General features: G+C 47.4%; 3 protein-coding genes across 3 annotated transcripts in view; 2 read left to right on the top strand and 1 right to left on the bottom strand.

The window, feature by feature from the left end:
• LOC135396822 (uncharacterized) overlaps window positions 1-19,312 on the bottom strand; it is an 81,539-nt gene extending 62,227 nt beyond the window's left edge. The window contains exon 1 of the mRNA XM_064628018.1: window positions 19,112-19,312. The gene's annotated coding sequence lies outside the window, so the exon portion shown is untranslated. The remainder of the gene's footprint in view (window positions 1-19,111) is intronic.
• On the top strand, window positions 1,807-4,724 carry LOC135398116 (neprilysin-1-like). The gene is made up of 2 exons (XM_064629542.1): window positions 1,807-3,563; window positions 4,087-4,724. The coding sequence occupies exons 1-2, from the start codon at window positions 1,944-1,946 to the stop codon at window positions 4,684-4,686; spliced, it is 2,220 nt and encodes a 739-aa protein (XP_064485612.1). The 5' UTR covers window positions 1,807-1,943; the 3' UTR covers window positions 4,687-4,724.
• Window positions 7,162-13,839, top strand: LOC135396821 (uncharacterized). Its single transcript, XM_064628017.1, has 5 exons — window positions 7,162-7,257; window positions 7,340-7,399; window positions 10,585-10,634; window positions 12,253-12,444; window positions 13,129-13,839. The coding sequence occupies exons 2-5, from the start codon at window positions 7,378-7,380 to the stop codon at window positions 13,366-13,368; spliced, it is 504 nt and encodes a 167-aa protein (XP_064484087.1). The 5' UTR covers window positions 7,162-7,257; window positions 7,340-7,377; the 3' UTR covers window positions 13,369-13,839.
• Window positions 19,313-19,847: the final 535 nt, after the last annotated feature.

Raw genomic sequence — 19,847 nt, 5'->3', positions numbered from 1 at the left:
ATCATGGGCGCGCAGTCCTACTAGTATTACTATTTGTTTTTATCATCATTGTTATTATTTTATTATATAAAGCATTGGCGTGCCATCCTTGCCACCCCTGTCGTCGGCCAGAAAGGTCTGCCAGCCGGGTTTAACAAACGCGTGTGGGATTTTATGGAAGTGAACAGCAGAACCTAATATCAATGGAACAACTGCTCCTTTCCTTTCTACATCCGTTCATTATCCATCGTTAAGTGAAATACCTTGCGAACACCAGTCTGGATTCGAGTCGTGGCTAATGTCGCCTGATTCTTTATTACGCTTAAACTAGGCATGCACAGAACAGCCAACGAATAGGGTTTATTCACATGACGTGATCCGTAGGAGACCGCCACTGTTGCTTGCAGGCAGATGTGCTGCCGTCGGCCGCCATACTGTAGGTCCCACCCAAGCCGTCACCCATATCGCACTAACCGTATATTTGGTGCTTCAAAGTTATTGTGCTGTGTGATTTGTAGCCTATCCAGGCAATTTTCATGTTTTTGACTTTGAGAGTCATCCAAAAAGCATGTGGCAACAAACGAATGCGCGAACATAACTTCGAGGGACCTACAGTATTGCGGCGAGGTGACGTCAGACTGAAACCGAAACAAATCGGAAAGAGTTCCACAAATGGGCACTTGTTTGCCGCCTCTTATTGAAAGAAAAGTAGGACCGAAGGTCGCATCCCTTTCAGGGACCATCGTGATCCCCTCAAGACCGTGGCTTTCGGGCGCGACCTTGTTCGCCTCTAGCTTCCAGCGTAGTTCAACTCTACCATATTGGTGGCGCTGTCGAACACTATGGCGTCATTTGTTTACAAACAGGGACAGGTCTATTATAATTAAACGTTACCGAGGGCGGACTCTCTCTTGTGATGTCACCGCCACCAGTCTCCGGTTGCGGCCGCGAGTGATCGATCCACATACAAAGCAAGTCATCACGTCTTATGACTCATGTGGAAGCTTATCAGTAACATAGGCTGTTTCACTTACACATCACAAACAATCGTAGCTCTTAAACGACTGGAAGTCGATGCCGGGCCCTTATCATACGTCATTATCGACTGAGCTACATAATGGTGTTTAACTAATAGTCCAGATGCATGCGGAGATATGTAGCTCTCTAATGCTCTCTACGTGTGAGTGTCTATGCCGCAAAACAACGGTTACTGTATTAACAGCCAAGGAGATACCGCGGTGTTGGTCTGCGAAAAAGATCCTTCATTTGCTTTACGCCATGAGCAGTAACGCCATTTCCAAATTATGTGACAAGCACCTAATGCTATACTTCAGTGGTTCCCTGTCTAAGCACCACCTCAACGCCGCAGCAGCAACACTTTACTGATGGTAGGCGATACTCTACCTCATCTGAACGCCAGATCTTAGCTCCGCATCCACAATTCGCATGTGAATTATGGAACTGTACCCTTTGTATTGTCATCAAGTGCGAAATTGTGCAATCGCTTGATCCTGTGGCGGGACACCCACTTCGAGTCCAAATACACTCCCATACAAGGCAGGTGAATGCCTTTGAACGGGTTCGTGTGGTTTTCTGGTTTATTCCTGCAGCAGAGAGCTTTTACATACAAGACACAGCTTAGTCTGCGTAATCTGGAAGAAGATAAAACGGCTTCCATACAAATCAAAGGAAGACAAGACTATAATAGTCCTGGCCAATCAAGCTTGTCTGACTCATCCTTACTTTTCCTGTGCTTCTTCTTCTTTTTTCTGGTTGTTGTTGTTGTTGTTGTTGTTGTTGGTGGTGGTGGTGGTGGTGGTGGTGGGGTAATCACATACCCCTCCCCCGCGGGCCATTACTCACGGCCATCTTTTGAGAGGAAGGAGAAGAAGAAGAAACGTTGCACCCACACGCGTCTCGGGCAGAACCATTTCTTCAACGACGTTTCCCGAGGCAGTGGCAAGATGCGGTCCTCGTCCAGGCCCGCATCGAGCCATACATGTACGACAATCTTCACCGTGGCGGCGTCTTCCATCATGTTCGCCGCCGCCTTCGTGGTCGCCTTTCTCGTTCTCGAGGCCTTCCACCGAAAGATCGACTACGAATTCCACGACCGCGAGCTTGGACATCATCGCCACCGAACACGGCCGACCATAACCAGTCGTGTCCATCGGCCCATTCAATCCTGCGGCGACAAATGTACGCCGTCCGGGACAGAGGGCACTGTCGCCGTGGAACCCTGCGACGACTTCTACGAGTTCGTCTGCGGCACCGAACGTCCGCAGCGCACCAAGGTAGCTCAGGTCCTCATGGAAGGGCTGGAGCAGACGTTCAAAGCGTATGGGGGTCTACAAACGTACAAAGAGTATCCCAGCATGTTCATTAATCAAGCTTCCTCCTTTTTGCCCAACTGCACTTCGGTGTACAGTCGCAACGGACTAGGATGGGATCCTTTCCTTGATGTCCTCGAAGATGTTGGACTCGGCGGGTGGCCAGCAAACTTTCCAGACAACACAAGTCTGCCCGAAGTTGTGGGTAAGGTGGACGCCGCACTTGGTGTTTTCTCCTACGTTCAGGTTACCGTCCGTAACGAGTATGAGGACAAGTACTCTGTTCACTTGGATACTCCAGCAACAGTCCTAAAAAGAAGCCAGATCTGGTACACGGAAGGTAACCTGACTGACTATGCAGTGAACATTACTAGGGTACTTCAGTCCCTAGGCGCTGCGAAAGCAGACTCTGAACGCATTGCTCGAGAAATCGCGAAGCTCGAGGTACGACTGGAAGACTCCATCGGAACGCGAAGGTTCGAACCTCCAGCTTACCGTGCTAGGTCGTCCGAACAATTGCCGCACGGCCACAACTGGGAGTGGAAGGCTTATCTGTCTACGGTCTTCAAGGGGTCCGGGATATCGTTTGAAGACGGGCAACGTCATCTCGAAGTTCTATCACCTCAATACCTCGAAGAGCTCGCTCAGATAATGAATGACACAGACACCTTGTCCTTGTTGCACTACGTGGGGTTCAGGGTTCTCATTCACCTGGCTCCACTTCTTCCAGACGAAGCGCAGGTCTTTGTTCCGCTAAGTTCAGATGGTTTCGTGAAAGGCGTGAGCGAGAGGCTGCAGGGTTGTGCGTTCTTGCTGGAAAAGGCTTATCCACACGGCATGAAGACCTTCCTACGGATGTCCTTAGGCCTCTATCCAGGCGGTGGTGGTGTTCTTCGTTATGACACCCGCTACGATGACCAGGTTGGGATCATATTTCGAGAGCTACGCAACGTACTTCACGGTGTCGTCAAGAAAACACCTTGGTACGACCCGGTTGAACGAGTGGTCGCAGCTGAGAAACTCAAGATGATGCGATTCCGTTTCTTCGGTACCGGCCAAAACTTGACGCCTGTCGCTGATTATTACAACTTGGACGTTCCGCGGTTCCACGGTACGCGTCTGTTGGAGAGCTTCTACAACATCTTGATCAACACACGCCGGAGGTACTATCATCCATACCGTGGTGATCGAGCGGCTGATTTCGACAACAGGTTTCATGTCTCTAGTCTGCAGCCAGGCTTCGAATTTCTGCAGGTAAGCCCGGAAAGTGCTGGCCCTATGAATGCAAAGTCCCGTATGACTGCCCCCTCCCCTCCCCCGTTCCTCCTGTTCGTTTTTCTCGTTTCCCGCTGCTGCAATTACTCATCATGCTGTTCCTCTACCTTGGCATGGAAAGTGAAATTGCATCGTGTATACGTATGTTCTTTTCGCGTGACGCAGTCGCCAATCCGTAACACCTTCTATAGGAGCGCGCAAAGTGAACGTTGAGAATATTGCAGAACTGTCCGAACAGCCTTGGAGTCCTCCTTCCTCTACCACGCGAAATATGCAGAAGCCACTATATCACACATGTACCGGAGACATGACCTGCACAGAAATGCATGGGAATGCCATAGGGTCCATGATAATCGTGATTGTGAAACAGTTTTGAACCTAACTCCTGTTAAAATGTCCCTGGATAGGCATCTCATTTTTCATTCATTTGTGGCCTTTGAGTCCTCCATCCATTCCACGCGAGGTATGAATGTCAACATTTACACTTTTATTTTTGTTACAGGGAAGGAATTTGCTCTTCGTCCCGTACTCCAACGTAGCCTTCTTGGCCAACACCTCTTCTACCATTCAGCCATGGCATATTCCGATTGTCGGCGCGACTATTTTACGAGGACTCTTTCAAAGCATCGACGAACGTGGAGCTTATATCGACCACAAGAACCGCGTCCGCTTCTGGTGGAGCCGCGAGACCATCAGACGGTACGAACAACTTCGTGATTGCTTCTTGCGCCAGTACAAGCGCGCCCTCGAGGACGTCCTCAGAGAAGACGTCGACGTAGTGCGCACCCTAGCCGATGACATCGCCGATAATGCGATCATCCATCCGCTCTTCAAGCATTACATGGGGAAAGTTGAACAACAGAGACAGGGAGAAATGGAAGTGAAACGGAGGTTCTTTGTGCAGTTCGCAAGGCCCTTGTGCGCGTACCAGCCAGGTGATGTGTACCAGGAGCGCGTTGCTTTCTTCGGAGACACCCCACCAAAGTTGAGGGTGAATATTCCACTGAGGAACTTTCCGGAGTTCGCCGAGACGTTTGGGTGTCGCAGAGGGGACCCCATGTTTCCACCGTCTGGACGGTGTTCGCTGTGGCAGAATGTCTGAATAGTGGGCTACTGCAATAAAAAAGTTTGCTGACGAGGCGTTCATTGTATACACATATCTGAACTGACCTCCTAGAGGTGTCGTCAGGGCAATGCAGTTTATGATGTAGAATATTCGGAGCGAAGAAGCTTCCCTCTCGGAGACTTCGCAATGATCTTTCTTTATTATGGGATTATAGAGTGGTTAGCCAAGCTAGGGCTGGCTGGCTTTGGGTCAGCGTCGAGTCCAAGAAACGTGCAATATGAAGTGCATCACGGAGCCCTGGAAATTTCGCGTGATCATTATGTTGTACGCAATAGAAGGGAAAGGAAGGGAAGGGTTTACGTTTAATTTGTCATTCCATGTGTCCTCCCAATGTAATGTTGAAGGAAACTGCATAGGTGCAAGAAATGCTTTTCGAAGTTTTCCTCTAGACCACGCCGGGTATGGCTACGCAGCCTGCATCGTTCGATGCTCGACCTTGAAGAAATTGTCGTCGCATTTCGCTGTTACAGCGTAGCGGGACACTCGGACCCACGACGGCCGTTCCGGCAAAAGTACATTGCATTTTTTCCCCTCTGGCGCAGCACGTAAAGACGCAAACACAGGTCAGTCACAGGCGCCGAGGGATGTAGAAAAGGACCGGAACGAGATTAACGTCGTCCTTGAAAACCAGACAGTTAAGATTAATAACAAAGCCAGGCCATCGCTCGGGAACAATTTCTCCAGGAAGAAAAGCCTTGAAGCGCTACACTGCGAAAAAAGAAAAAGAAAGCTGAAGCGCAATGCATGCCGCCAGGCGGCGAAAGTGGCTCCTATTAACAAAAGCGCAGCGGGACACGTAATTACGTTCGTACATACGTGAAACTGTCACCAGTCAGTCATTAATAACGACTGCATTGCAAGATGTTAAGTATAAAGATGTAAAGGACATGTGGAACGATTTCAAAAGGTGAATGACATAGTACATTCACAGCATGGATTCCCGACATAACAGCGTTTTATAAGTATATTTTAACAGACTGCTTTTCGTTCGTCAGCTCTGAAAAAAAAAAAAAAAAAAAGGAGAAAGAAGTACAACCTAATAGGCTGTTCGAACGTACATTTAGATGAGGAAAACCTGAGTAAGAGAATCTTCACGGATAACTTTTAAGCAATTTTACGCGCCAGGGCTGTTGTTTCGCATTTTGACAAGTTCAGGCGCTCGCGCGGCAGCGCAACCAATTTATGAATTATGTATAAATATCTACGAAATATTTATAATTGTCTATATGAGGTGTGAAAGACTACAAATGTTCAACGGCGCGAATCAAAAAGAAAGGTCCCTTTTGACTCGCTGTTGTACGTTTGTGTTGTTGTCATTTGTACGAATATACACCACGCTCGAATTAATGTATAGTACGCCACTCGGTCCCGAGCATAGTTGTAGAATTCGTTTTAACAGGGCCCACGTCCAGCGAAGTTTTACAACGCTTTCGGATCAAAATGCGAGTTCGGGAATATGAGTGCACTTACGTTTTAATAAGGCATTTTCTAGGGTTGTGGCAATATTTCGCGATTCTTAGCGGGTATTTAGCCACTTGGCACCTTCCAGTTATATGAAATTCATTGCACGCATCATTTCATCGAGTTTATAAATGCTTTTTACCTCTTTATCAAACCCTTTTGATGGATGATGAGGCTACAGTTTCCTTTATGAGAGTAGATCACCTTTCTGCAGACGTCGGCTATCAATACCTTGCGATTCTACAGTTCAAAGTAAAAATAGTTATGCTAGAACAGCGTATGTTTGCTTAAAAATATGTAACAAATTATATCTACACGCTTTTAAGCTATACCATACACAGTTCTAGCATAACCATTTTAACTTTCATCATATTACACACTGATTTGACCCTATATACGGGTTGAGTCGCTTTTGTGCTACTATAAAACTCAAATCATCATCATCATCTAAGGAGGCACTTGGGGTCACTCCCAATGCACGTCGTTTCATCGATGGCGTCCCAATAAATGACCGTGGCGCTTGCGAGATGGTGCGGCAACGTACATTTCTTGTAAACGTTCGCAGTCCTAATATCGGTTGACTGGACGACCTTCTTAATACAAACGTGACGCAAACCTCAAAACGTTCTCCGTAACGCAAAGCAGGCGGAATAGCCTTCGTCTAAAGGTGGCGGAAAACATACAAATACATCAATGCGTAACGTGAATGTCGTAATAGGAACACACGTAAAAATATAGTACGAAATAACTAAATTTAACACACACACACAAACATTTCGGACAAGATCAAGAACGACTGTCGGAGTGTACACTTTCCACCTGATCCATTCTTCCTACGCATTACGTCACGACTTTTTTTACGGAACAAGAAAACGAATCCAGGCTTATTTGTCTTTTTTTCCTAATGCCAAGACGCACACAAGAAGGCATGCGTCGTCGTTCCACCATCGAAGACCACCTCCTTTCCCACCCGCAGCATCTTCGCGCGTATGAGAAAGGGAAAGCAATCACTTTCTCCTGCCGTTCACATAAAAGCCGACAGGGATGTTCCATTCACATTGTGTCCTGTGCCAACCGTTTTAGAAGGTAAGCAGCCGCTTGCGGATAACCGTACGAAAATCGGCTCGTGTGTGTGAGCGACGGTAAGCATCCCTTCTTCTGTGCGCAGTTGCTGTTCCTGTAGCTGAATTCTACGCTCGTCCAAGAATGAAGTCTGTCGTAGCTTTCGGTAAGAGCTTCACACCTCAGTTGGGGGATACTTAATTGAGCAGTAATTTTGTTTTGTTTTGTTTGTACATGTTTTGCGATGGCGTGATGGTACTTTTTAATGTTCGCTGAGGAATACAGCGTTGCCTCCCCTTTTTTTTATTTTTGTAACGTTGGTCGTGTAGAAAAAAATTTTCTTGCGATTTTTTTCCCCAGTAAATTTAATTTTTTTTGTAGCATAGTTACCGGATCGGCGAGCTTGCTGCGTGCATAATCGGTTAAGTGCGCGCAAATTCGGTATAATGCGGGTGGAAATTTCAAGCTAGTTCAGAGCTGCATTTTTGGCCCAGTAAGCTTCACGGCGTATTTCTCTTTATTTTTTCTTATTTTCTCTTTGCAGTTCTAGTTTTATATTCGCGACTCGGTATAAACTCCTGCGAAACTGGCATTCGCTACGTTTGTTTTGTTACATTTTGTTACATTCGCTACAATTCTCCACTGCTACATGCACGTGAATGTAGCTCAATGTGGATTTTGTGGGTTTCTTTATCTACATTTTTTTTTACTGTACTAACAGACATTGACAAATTTGAGCGCACACGCCCTTCTATGACCTACCACACGAGCCTCAGGCGGGACAATCGTCCTACCTGAGGCCTTACCAGAGATTTCCTTACACTCCCCTCGTTTTGTGCAACCTTTCCTAAAATCTCTGAGATTGTCGAATACCAGCTCGACTACCGATACATATTCCCATAGACGTATTACCCCTCCCACTTTGAAAGCTCGGCATCCCCTCATAGGTCGATTTCTGGGGGAATTACTGCATGAAGCTGTTTTCCATGGATGGCAAACGGTCGAGCTGAAACGAAACAATTCTTCTTTTCTTATTCCGTGCTAGCGCCGCGAAGCAACTGTGGCTATGAGCGCCGCGCAGACGTAGACAGATGGAGAGAGGACAGCAGGAAGGAGTGGGGGACATGGGGTCAGTACGCTCCCTGGGACGACTTCAGGAGGAACTGTGCCGACATTGGTCTGGAAAATCTATAGGAAAACTCAGGGAACCCAGGAGAACCCAGGGAAGGTGCTCAGACAGCACAGCCGGTGGAAGGATTAGTTCGAAACGTGAAAGACCTGTAGGGGGCCCCGGATTGGACAAGGGCTGGTCGCATGAGAACGGCTTTGCGCTGGCAGACGCTTTCAGACATATGTCGGCACAGTTCCCTTAGAAGTCGGCCCAGGACGCACATTCCCCCAGGGCGTGAGTCGTGACGTTGCCCACATACGTGAGGCCGACAACGGCAAGCCCTATCACCACCACCACCACCACCACCTTTGCGCTGGCAGTGCGGGGATGAGATTCGTCGGGGAGAAGCAGGATAAAAAAAGAAAAAAAAGCATTTTGTAAGAACAAAAAATGACGTAAGCAGGAGGGCATAATCATAACCTTTTATAAGCAGAATTGAGCCTGCTGTTCGACGGTTTCTCTGTTAGTGGGAAGTCTCAGTTGATCACAGGAAGCATTTTCACGACAACGGTACTGAACAGGCGAAGAGTCAATAATGTAATATTCCTCTGACGTGACTGACTATTGCTGAGCTTGAATGTGTAACACATGTAAAGCATACAAATGTTCGCTGCAGAACTTTCCACGTCGTCCTAGAATATTTTGCATTCCATATACCAATTAACATTCTATTCCGGCAAGCTAAGAAACAAAGTAGAAGACAAATACTTTGTCGGCTGAGTGACCTTCGTCCTAACGCACTGATACATTATACCACAGCTTACAAATAAAAGAGCGGACTGCCACGAACTCCACAACATCACTTCCTTATATCCGCAGGCCGCCCACTACTCCAACGCCATACGTATATCCGTCTAGAGATACATTTTCCTGTTCGGATATTCTCAGAGACCAGTAGCTAATGTTACCCACAGTTATGTGCCTAAACGTCTGGCGACTCTGGCGGTGGTGGGTAAGAGACAATAGTCAGCGGACGACGAAAGCAGGAAGCGGCGACCTCGAATTAGGGTTAATTGCTCCGCTAGCGGTGCATCCACCGGTCGTGATCATGCCGCTGTAAGCCTGCGAAATTATAAACGGAGCCATTGTTTCCAGAGCATCATAGCTGGCACCTCTGACAACATCCCTCCAATTACTCGTGTCCCATAACTGTCTCATTAGCCACCCTACTGGCTTCCTTTCCCCTGGGTACGTGCCCTCGCGAGGTCGTCTACTGGACAAACATGGTCAGTGCCATCTAGACTAAAGAGCCCACCAATCACGGGTGCGTTTTCAGCGGCCGTACCCATGGAAACGAGCCATCATCATCAGTAGCCACTCTTAGCCGCAGGCTTTCTGCATTTGTTGTTGTCTGCGACGATTGGCTTAATCAGACGACATAGCGCGAGTTTACGGCTACGCAACAAGGGGGGGGGGGGAGGCATCGAGCTGGCCGGAGCCTATTCTAGATGACGTCATCATGCTTGGTGATATCACCTTTGCCATCGCATAACAGAATAACTTTCGCCATCGACTTGGGGCCGATTTGGCTATCGGCGTCGATGACACCAACCGTCTGGCACGGTGAGGGAATATGACACTGTCACAACAGTATGAACATAGCTTAAATGTCTCGCTGATTCGTAAGCTTACATAGAACTGGAGTAAGTCAGTTTTTCTGATTATTTCGCTCATTCTCTTTTCTAACAGTAATAGTAACCCGTGGGGAAAACTCCCTTGAGAGCAACGCGCAAGAAAGCTTCAATCTGCGAAGTCCAGCCGCTTTTCAGGAAGTACGCGTTACCTCGCACAGGTCTTTGTAAACAACTGTCCGCTGAAGAAGAAAAACAGAATGGCTAACTCGTCACCAAGGACGATGCATTACCGGTTGAAAATGAAAGTTGGCGACAGTTCAACGGGCTTCATTCGTATTTCGTAGGCAATTCACGTGACCAGGAAGTATTCAATCGAAAGTGCATTTCAAGGTACTACCCGTTCCACGAAATACCGTAAGAATGAGAGTACTTCTTCAAGCATGTCAGACGCGCTGTCTATCAGCATATTGTAATCACCTATGTTGCAGTATACAAGAATTGGCTCTCTCTCTCTTTTTATTTTTTATTTGTATTGAAATGTATTTGGCACAATTATATCAATCCTGTAATGTTACGAAATCCCACTTGATGATTCCTCCGTTTCAGCTGTTGTCTGCGTGGCCATTGCCGTCGTCGTCGGCTCAGCACTCCCAAAGGTGAGATCTCTCTGTGTTCACTTCCTACGCGTGTTGAAAGCTCCATGTAAAAAAAAAAAAAAAAAGAGACAATACTGCAATATAAATAGCATATTCCCCGTACAAATATTCCGGCAGCACGGCACACTAAATGTGCAAATGTACACCGTATGACGTGCTATTGAAACACGGAATACTCCTGTTGTGAACCACTCTTCAAAGGCGACCTAGTGACCGGAGCGACAGTGAGGGTCCTCGTATAGCAATAGGTCAGCCGGTTCGAGCGGTTGAGATCGCAAAGGTCATGCTCAGCCCGGCGGTTTTCTACAGACGTGAAGCCTCAGTGAAGGACAGCGGGGTGGTTTGTAGTGAAAGTCAGTTGCAGAGGTCGGCATTTACTATGCTTTTGCATGGCGTTCATCGTTCATCAAAGTCTGGATTGGACGAAATTGGACGAAGCGATTCTACAGTGGAAATTTAAATTCTTACCCTACACCCCGTGTCGTCCCAGGAGAAAGAAATATGGCTAACGATGGTAAGCACGAGTAACTCAGTTACTGTAATTAAGCACATTCACAGTGATCAATTACTGCCATTATTATACCTTAGATGTTACTATGTAATCGTAACCGTAACTTAAATGCATTGGCAAGTAATTTATTTTGCAGTTGGAGTTACTCTACGAATTACCTTGTATGCGGTTTGGGATACAACTTCATTTTGAAATGTTAATTGAATTACTTTCACGACGTCCGCAATATTCTGGAAGGACAAGATTATCGTGATCGGAACGCAAGTACGACAATAGAGAGTTTTTGTACGTCGTACGCTATCGCCTTTGCCTACGTACGGTACAGCGTTGGTGGTGCTGCGCACTGCGCGAAACTCTCTTTCTGTCAGTGCCGGATTTACAGTGGTGGGGGCCCCGGGACACTGTGCTGTGGGGGCTCCCTCGTGTATTCTATGTCCATCCAATGTGTTATTCGGGGTCGATATGCGTGGACGGAGGACAGATTTTTACCAAGTTTTCGTTTCAGGGATGCGTTTCAGGCGTGCAAAACAGATTTCCCTTGGACTGGTGGGGGCCCCTTTGTGGTGGGGGCCCCGGAGCAAGTGTCCTGTCTGCCCTCCCCTAAATCCGGCACTGCTTTCTGTTATGGGAGTGCGCAGAACCACCTACGCTATCCCTTACGTACGCAAAGGCGATAGCGTACGCTACATAAAACTCTCTATTGTGCGCGATTAGGGTCGAGATCGAGCAAGCGACGCGCGTTCGCATACGACATACTAGAAGTGTTGCCATCTGTCACTATGTGAGGACAGCAGGAGCCTTCAGTCGTACTGCGGAATCCCATGCATGAGTAGCAAGCCAAGCCTTGCTATGCTGATAACTCTTAGCGCGCATCAAAGGACCAATCAAACAAATCCCGCTATCGCGGTCATGCAAGACAGGTCATGCTGCGCTCACCTGGAATTGTAACGGGAAGACCTAACAGTTAATTCTCCACCGCCCGTTGCCCCGGACACCTTATCCCCTATATTGCGTGCCGACCGATACAGCATGACCTTATTGTAACCCCCTACTAAACACGTTCATATTCAATTTTGCTTATGTCCACACTTGCTATGTTCTGTCTAGAAATCTGCAGCCAACAAAAGGTCAAAGCGTGCGGCGTACGAGCTCCCTGCCGACGCCGAACTGATTGTAGGCAGTTACCAAACAACCTTCACCTGCGATGGCTTCAAATACGGTTACTACGCTGACGTCGACAATGACTGCAAGATCTTCCACGTCTGCCACGAAGTTGAGCTTGCGGACGGATCCAAACAGGTGAAGACAATGAGTGGTTTTTCCTCCTGAATAAAGCAGGCCCGCTTATAACGATTCCGCTTATTATGATGCTTTTAAAAAGTACCAGTCCCCAGTCTTCGTATATGTTGATACATGATAAACCATAAATACGATTACCCAGCATGGTACAGCAAAACCTTTTGGCGAAGCAGATACCTAATTCTAACGCATACTGCTTGCGTAATCTTCAGGTGCGTACAGCCAACGCCACCTACATAAAATTAGCCTGACTGCTTCGACGGCGTGACGTAATTGTTAAAGAGCACGCCAACCACGAACGTGCTTTCGAAGGCGGTAGCTATGACGTAGACGAGCAGGCATGGGCAGCCACTGGTAGTCACAGAAAGGTTGTGTTTGAAACCGTTAGCGGCGATTAGCCGAAGCGGAGAACATCCGGACTTTATATGTCGAAGTGGCGAAGGGGGTGAGAAGAGGCATGTCTTTTAGGTGGCGTGCGTAGAGCGTTTGCTCTATGGAGCACTAGAAAAACAAGTGAAGTGATCTATTTTGCTCGACCATAAACGTCTGAATGAACTCAAATCCAATCCAATCCAATCCAATCCGAATCAATACTGGTCCTCCTTGCTGTAGCACACGCATTCCCTTCCGCTTGCCTTTCATAATAAACTAATGTGTTCTCTTGTCCACCCTGTCTTCCTGCAGGTCAACCAGTGGAGTTTCTTCTGCGGCAACCAGACCGTCTTCAACCAGCTCACCCTCACTTGCGCCTTCCCGGAGGAATCCGTACCGTGCGAGAACGCGCGAGACTTCTACTACGTCAACGATAACATCGGCGTCGAAGACGCTCCTTTCTTGACAGACGACGACGTTGCCCGCGGACAATCTCTCTACTCCGGCTACGGTGCTCGTCTGAGCGGAGCTGCTAAAGCTGCCAAGAAGTAGACAACACCTCCGTACCTTTTCTTTGCCGCCCCAGCGACATTACCACACATGCAAAAGGATACCGACGGGAATACTGAAGGAATACAAGTCGAAGCAGACGCCGACAACTGCAATTCTCTGTGTCTGCTTTGAAAGAAGCTCCAGTGACTGTCCCATCCTTTTCCCTGCACGTTGAGTGATGTACCGTGCAGTCCAGTATCGTCTTCTCTTGTGCGCCCGCTCGTGCCCTTGGGCTTCGCCCGTACCGACCCCATAGCGACTGTTTTCATCGGGGAAGAGTTGTTACAGTCATCGGGCAGGACAGCTTTGTGAAATACTGCCCCTTCATCTCGTTGCCACGTGTTTTGTCACCGCTCTGTTTGTTTTTGTTAATGTTGTCCCGTTGTTAGAAATAATAATTTGAGCACTGTTGGCTCAGCTGAGTGCTTGCAATAAACTAAGTTATATGTATACAAATGACTGGCACCTGAGCCATATTGTACATGTCTTTGTCATAAATATTCCTTTCACATCCTTGAAACAAACTCGTACTCTGCTTTCCCTTGAAGCCTGAGGGAGGACATCGTTTGAAATCCGAACGCTCGAGTAAATACTTGAACCAAATTTGCAAAACAGTGACTGCCGACGCGTATCGTAGTAAGGGCGAGGAAAGGTGACAGATGCAAGAGACTTCCTAATGTAACTTGGGAATTCTAAGATTATCTAGCATTATGCTAGATAATCTTAATCTTCGAATTTCCAAGTTACATTAAGAACTTTCTTGCATCTGTCACCTTTCCTCGCCCTTACTACGATAGGAGTAACAGGGTCCATTGACAACGTACCTATCATAATACGTCCTGGCAAGTTTCTTTCGTATTTTTTTTTTTCGGTTTTACTGTTCAGGGGAGATATGATGAGAGATTTCAACTTCAACACAACAGAATTCGGTTCTACAATGAACAGAAGTAAAGTACGGGCTCGCAAAACATGCAGGTTTGAAAAAAGGCTATTGCCATGCAATCACGAATCTCAGTGCTTTCATGGCACTGATGACGAGGAGCAATGAAGGCCACCTTCGCAAAATTTTACGTACACGCTACGACAGTTTGTTTCTGCGCAATATAAGGAGATATATGCGCAACCCGGCACGTACCCACAGAAGAAACCACGCCCCTTTATCTGGGGGAGAGACCAATGAGGTCGTTCCACGGGCAATAGGGGAGGGAGGGAAGCTGGGGAGCTGCGCAGACACCTAACCTACTTGCATAGCGCCGCGCCATGTCCGTACAGACGGACATCCAGTGAGAAGTGAGACCACGCAGCTGCTCGCTACGCTGATGCTACGTCACACTGATCTGAACGCGTTACGCCAGGAGATCGGGCCGGGCCTCTATACGGTTACGTGGCACCGCTCATGGCGCTGTGTCACCGTTCAACGACAATATTTCGCATGATGGCTCCTCAGTACCGGATTTAAGAGGAGGAGGGGGGGGGCAGACGGTGTGTATACCCCAGGGCTCCTCCCACAGCAATGTTCAATGTTTCTTCTGTAAGCGATACGGCCTTAGGTTCTCGCAAAAATCACAAAAGACTATCGTGCACTTGGAGAATACTACGCCAGCTGAAAGATTCGTACGGTTCATGTCTGACTGAGGGCAATAAGCTGAGGGCGTTTCCGAGGCACGTGGAAACATCAAGGACTGTCACGTGCACTTTTACGACAATATGCTGCGTCCATGAGTGGTATGTATAAAGGTCTTCAAGCACTAATAAAGCAGAAAAATTCTCTGGCCACGCGGGTTCCTTGTTCAGCGCACTCTTTGTATCTGGTGGCAAAATCAGTTTCCGAGTGCTGAGCCGCTGCTGTTGCCTTTTTGTATTTCCTCGACCAGGTATTCGAGTTCTTTACAGCCTCCACGCAGGGTGTCCAAGTAATCATGTCAAAAAATTTTAATAAGAAAGTACCTTATTACAGAGGCATGCGGTCAGGATATTTATATAGCCTTACTTCGTTTTTGCCACCTCGTGATGTGTGTTTCATTTGTTCTTCTTAGTCATTTTTAAGAGCTCAGATTCGAAATTTGCATAGTCATAAGGTCGCTTTTTATGCCACCAGAGAAGCCGTAGTATTTTATATGAGCAGTTATAAGAGCAGTACTATTTTTATAAGAGCAGTTATAAGAGCAGTACTATTTTTGAAATTGATGTGGGCAAGCTTTCGCTTATCCCATCCTACAGTTGGCAATACGAGAGAAGCCGGTGCCGACTTTACTCCATTTCGCCATTCTGCCGTCTGGCGCGCGGCGAGTTTAGCGCGCTTTCGCTCCCCATACGACGAGACGAGGTTCGTTATCCCAGCCCAGACAAACGTTGTAGGAGAGACCGGTTACAACGTATATATGCCGGTTAGTTAGAAAAAAAAAAAAGAATAAAGGGTGAGGGGTGTAATCGCTGTACAGGTGAATGATACAGATCAGCGAGCAGCGGTTCACCTATCAGTGATGCCGTCGTGCAAACAACAAAGAAAGTATTTTTGTGTCATCACAGCCTCCTGAGTGTAACATGGATACCGAATGCTTGATCACGCTGTCTATTCGGCATACGTTTCTCCGGAGGTGTAACTTTAGACTAACGTTTTTCACGCAAGATCGCTGAAAGACTTTATTGCCCCAAAGCATGAAGCATTCTATCACTATACCACATGGTTGGGGAAGATGTAGAACGAGGGAATTTACTACGGTAAGAAAGCGCAATCGACGATCCAGAGCACGGCTGACGCTACTAAGCTACGGAAATGCCCTGGAAGCACGGTTTAGTTGCCTTTCAAAGGGAGTTCTGCATAAAGAACTTCCTCCCGACAGTATATCATTTTCTAGTTTCTCTCGATCAACGGTTGTCTAAGTATGAAGAACTGTCATCCAGGCACGGTCTCTTCGGAGAAATCGGCATCCTCGGCACTGAAGACATCAGGAGGAAGGCAAGATGCCTGGCAGAAGTTTACAAAGAACGCTTGGATGAACGTTCTCCTGACGATGTAGTACACTTCAGTCACTTTGCCAAGGCATTTTTGCAAAACGACGTCGGCAGCCGCGACCAGTTCCTCTACGCACTGATTATAGAGAAGGCAGTAATAATAATAATAATTCGGGGCTTTAACGGTCGCGTGAGAGCTGCGATTAGAGGAGGGAGAGAATGAAGTTTTCCTTAATTGCTCCTCGTATATCTCTCAGTTTCACTAAGATGGTTAGCAACAGTTCCTGTGAGAGCTCATTTGCGAAAGCGAAGCTCATAAAGAACACCCCGGGCATAAAGAACGTCACCGGGCAACCATGACGCACGGCAGACACAATACCGTGTCACTATTATGCGTAGAAAGGGACATTCTTAACTGACAGCTTGGTTTTACAGGGCTCTTTACTGATTTGATTCTTCAGTATGGAAGTAAAGAAGGGTACGCCAACAGCGTAATGTACGAGGGATGTTCAAGTCAAACTGGGACTTTTCATTTTTCGCAATAGTAAAATGAACTTACAGGCGTGAAATTAGTTTTATTTTTCAACGTAATCTCCAGCTGCACTAATCCCCTTGTCCCAGCGTTTCACGAGGGCTTGGATGCCAGCAGCGTAGAAATCCTTACCGGCGCGTAACAGCCATGATCGGACCGCATTCTTGACCTCATCGTCGCAGCTGAAGTGGCGGCCCCCAAGGAACGCCTTCAGTGGCCCGAAGAAATGGAAATCGCTGGGGGCGAGGTCTGGACTGTAAGGGGGATGTGACAGCAACTCCCAGCCAAGTTCCTGTAGCGTGCGTGTCGTGAGATGCGCGGTATGCGGGCGTGCATTGTCCTGTAGCAGGAGGACTCCTTTGGTGATGAGGCCCGGCCGCTTTTGCTTCGGCGCCTTATGCACATCCCTGAGAACCTTGCAGTAATATGCACTATTGATCGCACTATAGATATCGAGACATGTTATCCGTCGGTCCTTGAGGATAAAGCGCTTCACAAGTTGGATGTCCTCAGGAACTCTGATACTGGGCTCTGGGCCGCCCCGGCCGGGATCGTCCTGAACTGATGTACGGTCGTCTCGGAACCGTTTGCACCACTCAAACGCTTTGCTGCGGCTAAGTGTATCGTGGCCATACTGAGCCTGAAGTCTTCTGTGAATTTCAGATGACTTTACGCCTTCATTCACGAGAAACGTCATGACAATTCGCTGTTCGATGTGCGCGCTCAACTCGTTGCCGGCCATCTTGTCCAGCACGTGCCTTCTGTTTTGCACAAACTTTGGACCACCACATGGTGAACGCGGAGGCCTGTCGCGTGTGAAAATGACGAAAAAGAAGTAGGCGCAAGCCATTTGTACACTCCGGAGACAGAAAGTCCCGGTTTGACTTGAACGCCCCCCCTTAGTCTTGAATAGCTTGCAGGATAGTAGATGCAAGATCTTAGATGTAAACTGAAAAACCTAATGCGAAGTACTCTTCAGAAACCAACGGACTACGGTCTAGCCATGAAGATCACTCGACAACGTATAGGGCAAACAATTGGATCAGATACTTCGAAATCTTATTGGGGTAATTTTGGCAGTTGGGAAACTTCGAAACTAACATGAGCAATCGGAATCACGCCAATTGAATTCCAATCAATCAAATGAATGAAATTGTCAAGTACGTCTGAAGTCTTAGAACTTTATAGGAAAGCGCTCCTGCCACAATGATCTCTGGCGCTCAACTGCTTTCATTCACTGGCCACAGAGAGTACCAAAGGTCCCTCTAGTGCCCCCAAGGTACCGCTCAGGCGGTTCAGGCGATTGATATCCAGCCCAGTGCCTTTACCTCTATTTTGGCAAAGACTTCACAAGACACCAAACAAATCAGGTTCCGAGTTACGAAATACGATGGATTATCCCAGTCCCCTTTCCACGATCTTATAGGCTTCTTTCCGTTTACAAACAAGTGACGCCATTGTTGTGTGGGCAACCACAAGAACGCGACTCCCGATTGCCGTATGTAATTGCAGACTGATTCAGGTGTTGTCGAATCGTAATTTCTGGCAAACTGTCACCCGCGGAAACTGGTCTATTTCTGTAGCGTCGTCTACGCCATGTCAGTCACGTGTTGGTCCGTCACGGATCGGTGTCCTATCCACATTATTTAACATCTTAAAAGAAACCTTTTCCAGGTGCATACAATTTTTCTTTGGCACCCATTGTCGAATCGTAATTTCTGGCAAACTGTCACCCGCGGAAACTGGTCTATTTCATAAGCGTCGTCTACGCCATGTCAGTCACGTGTTGGTCCGTCACGGATCAGTGTCCTATCCACATTATTTAACATCTTAAAAGAAACCATTTCCAGACGCATACAATTTTTCTTTGGCACCCATGCTCGGAGAAGTACGCATACTTCTACAAGGTTATGTGCCTGTTTTGACGTGGCAAAATCGCATTAACCGCGCATAATTGCAGAGCCGAATCTTCAGCGCTCCCGTTCTCGTTTTCGAAAGCCCAACAAGGCATAGGCGTCGAGGTTTTCGCTCACAACACTCGCCTCCCTATAAGGGCACTTGCTTCAAAGATCTCTGGCACTATAGTGCGACCCCAAACAACTCCTATGGTCTGCAATTCGAGTATCCAGTGAAACGGCCATACATTCGTGACACTCTTCCAGGCCTGAATCTGGCTCTCCTTCGCACACAACAGCATGATCCCAACGACCAATAAGTACGACGGCAGTTGATTAGTGTATCGTTGACAACACCTACCGTGATGCTATGTTGGCACGGCCCGATGTTCCTCTTCAACAGCCCATGGTCGCCGATAGTCCTCACCAAACAGATATTAAGATGTTGCACGAAGTCCTTCGGGTATACCTAAGCAGCTGAAATCTTCAAGACACCGACTTCAGCAGCTGTGGTTACGCCGCGACACTGGGATGTGGGGGAAATTGAAGGAAAAGAGGGACGCGTGCCTTGCAGGACCACAGGTAGAAACATACAGACAGGACACTGTTCTGTGTTTGGCTGACATGACAACGCAAGCTGTTACGATAACTTGGAAGATAACGTGATGCGAGTGTTGAAAGTGACTTGCGTGGCGAGAGATAGCAACGCCTGTAAACAGCTGCGGAGTTCTTTTGGATGAAAAATGTCAGTGTCTTTGGGAAACATCCTGTACAGCGCTACTGCATATCGAACCCATAAAATATCTAACTTGACATCGTCGGACTGACGTTTATCAACTCAAATGTGTACTCGATTGTACGACGATTTCATTAGGTATGGCCTAGAAATTGTTTGTACTGCAGAAATTGTTTTATTTCTATCCGTTACATTTCAAGCATTCAGCGTTGCGCTCACCAATGGAAGGTTGGCTCATTGTTATTGTGGTCAAGGCTTGATCGCACATGACTATATAGTTATCTTCCACCAATCCCGACGGACGAAGAATGCACTGAGTAGAATAGCCTGGAAACATTGTTGATGAATTGTCTGGGCATTC

Source organism: Ornithodoros turicata, chromosome 6 (genome assembly GCF_037126465.1).
Source record: "Ornithodoros turicata isolate Travis chromosome 6, ASM3712646v1, whole genome shotgun sequence".
Classification (NCBI taxonomy): Eukaryota; Metazoa; Arthropoda; class Arachnida; order Ixodida; family Argasidae; genus Ornithodoros; species Ornithodoros turicata.
The sequence above is the reverse complement of the archived record's forward strand: the minus strand, read 5'-3'. Positions and strand labels throughout refer to the sequence as shown.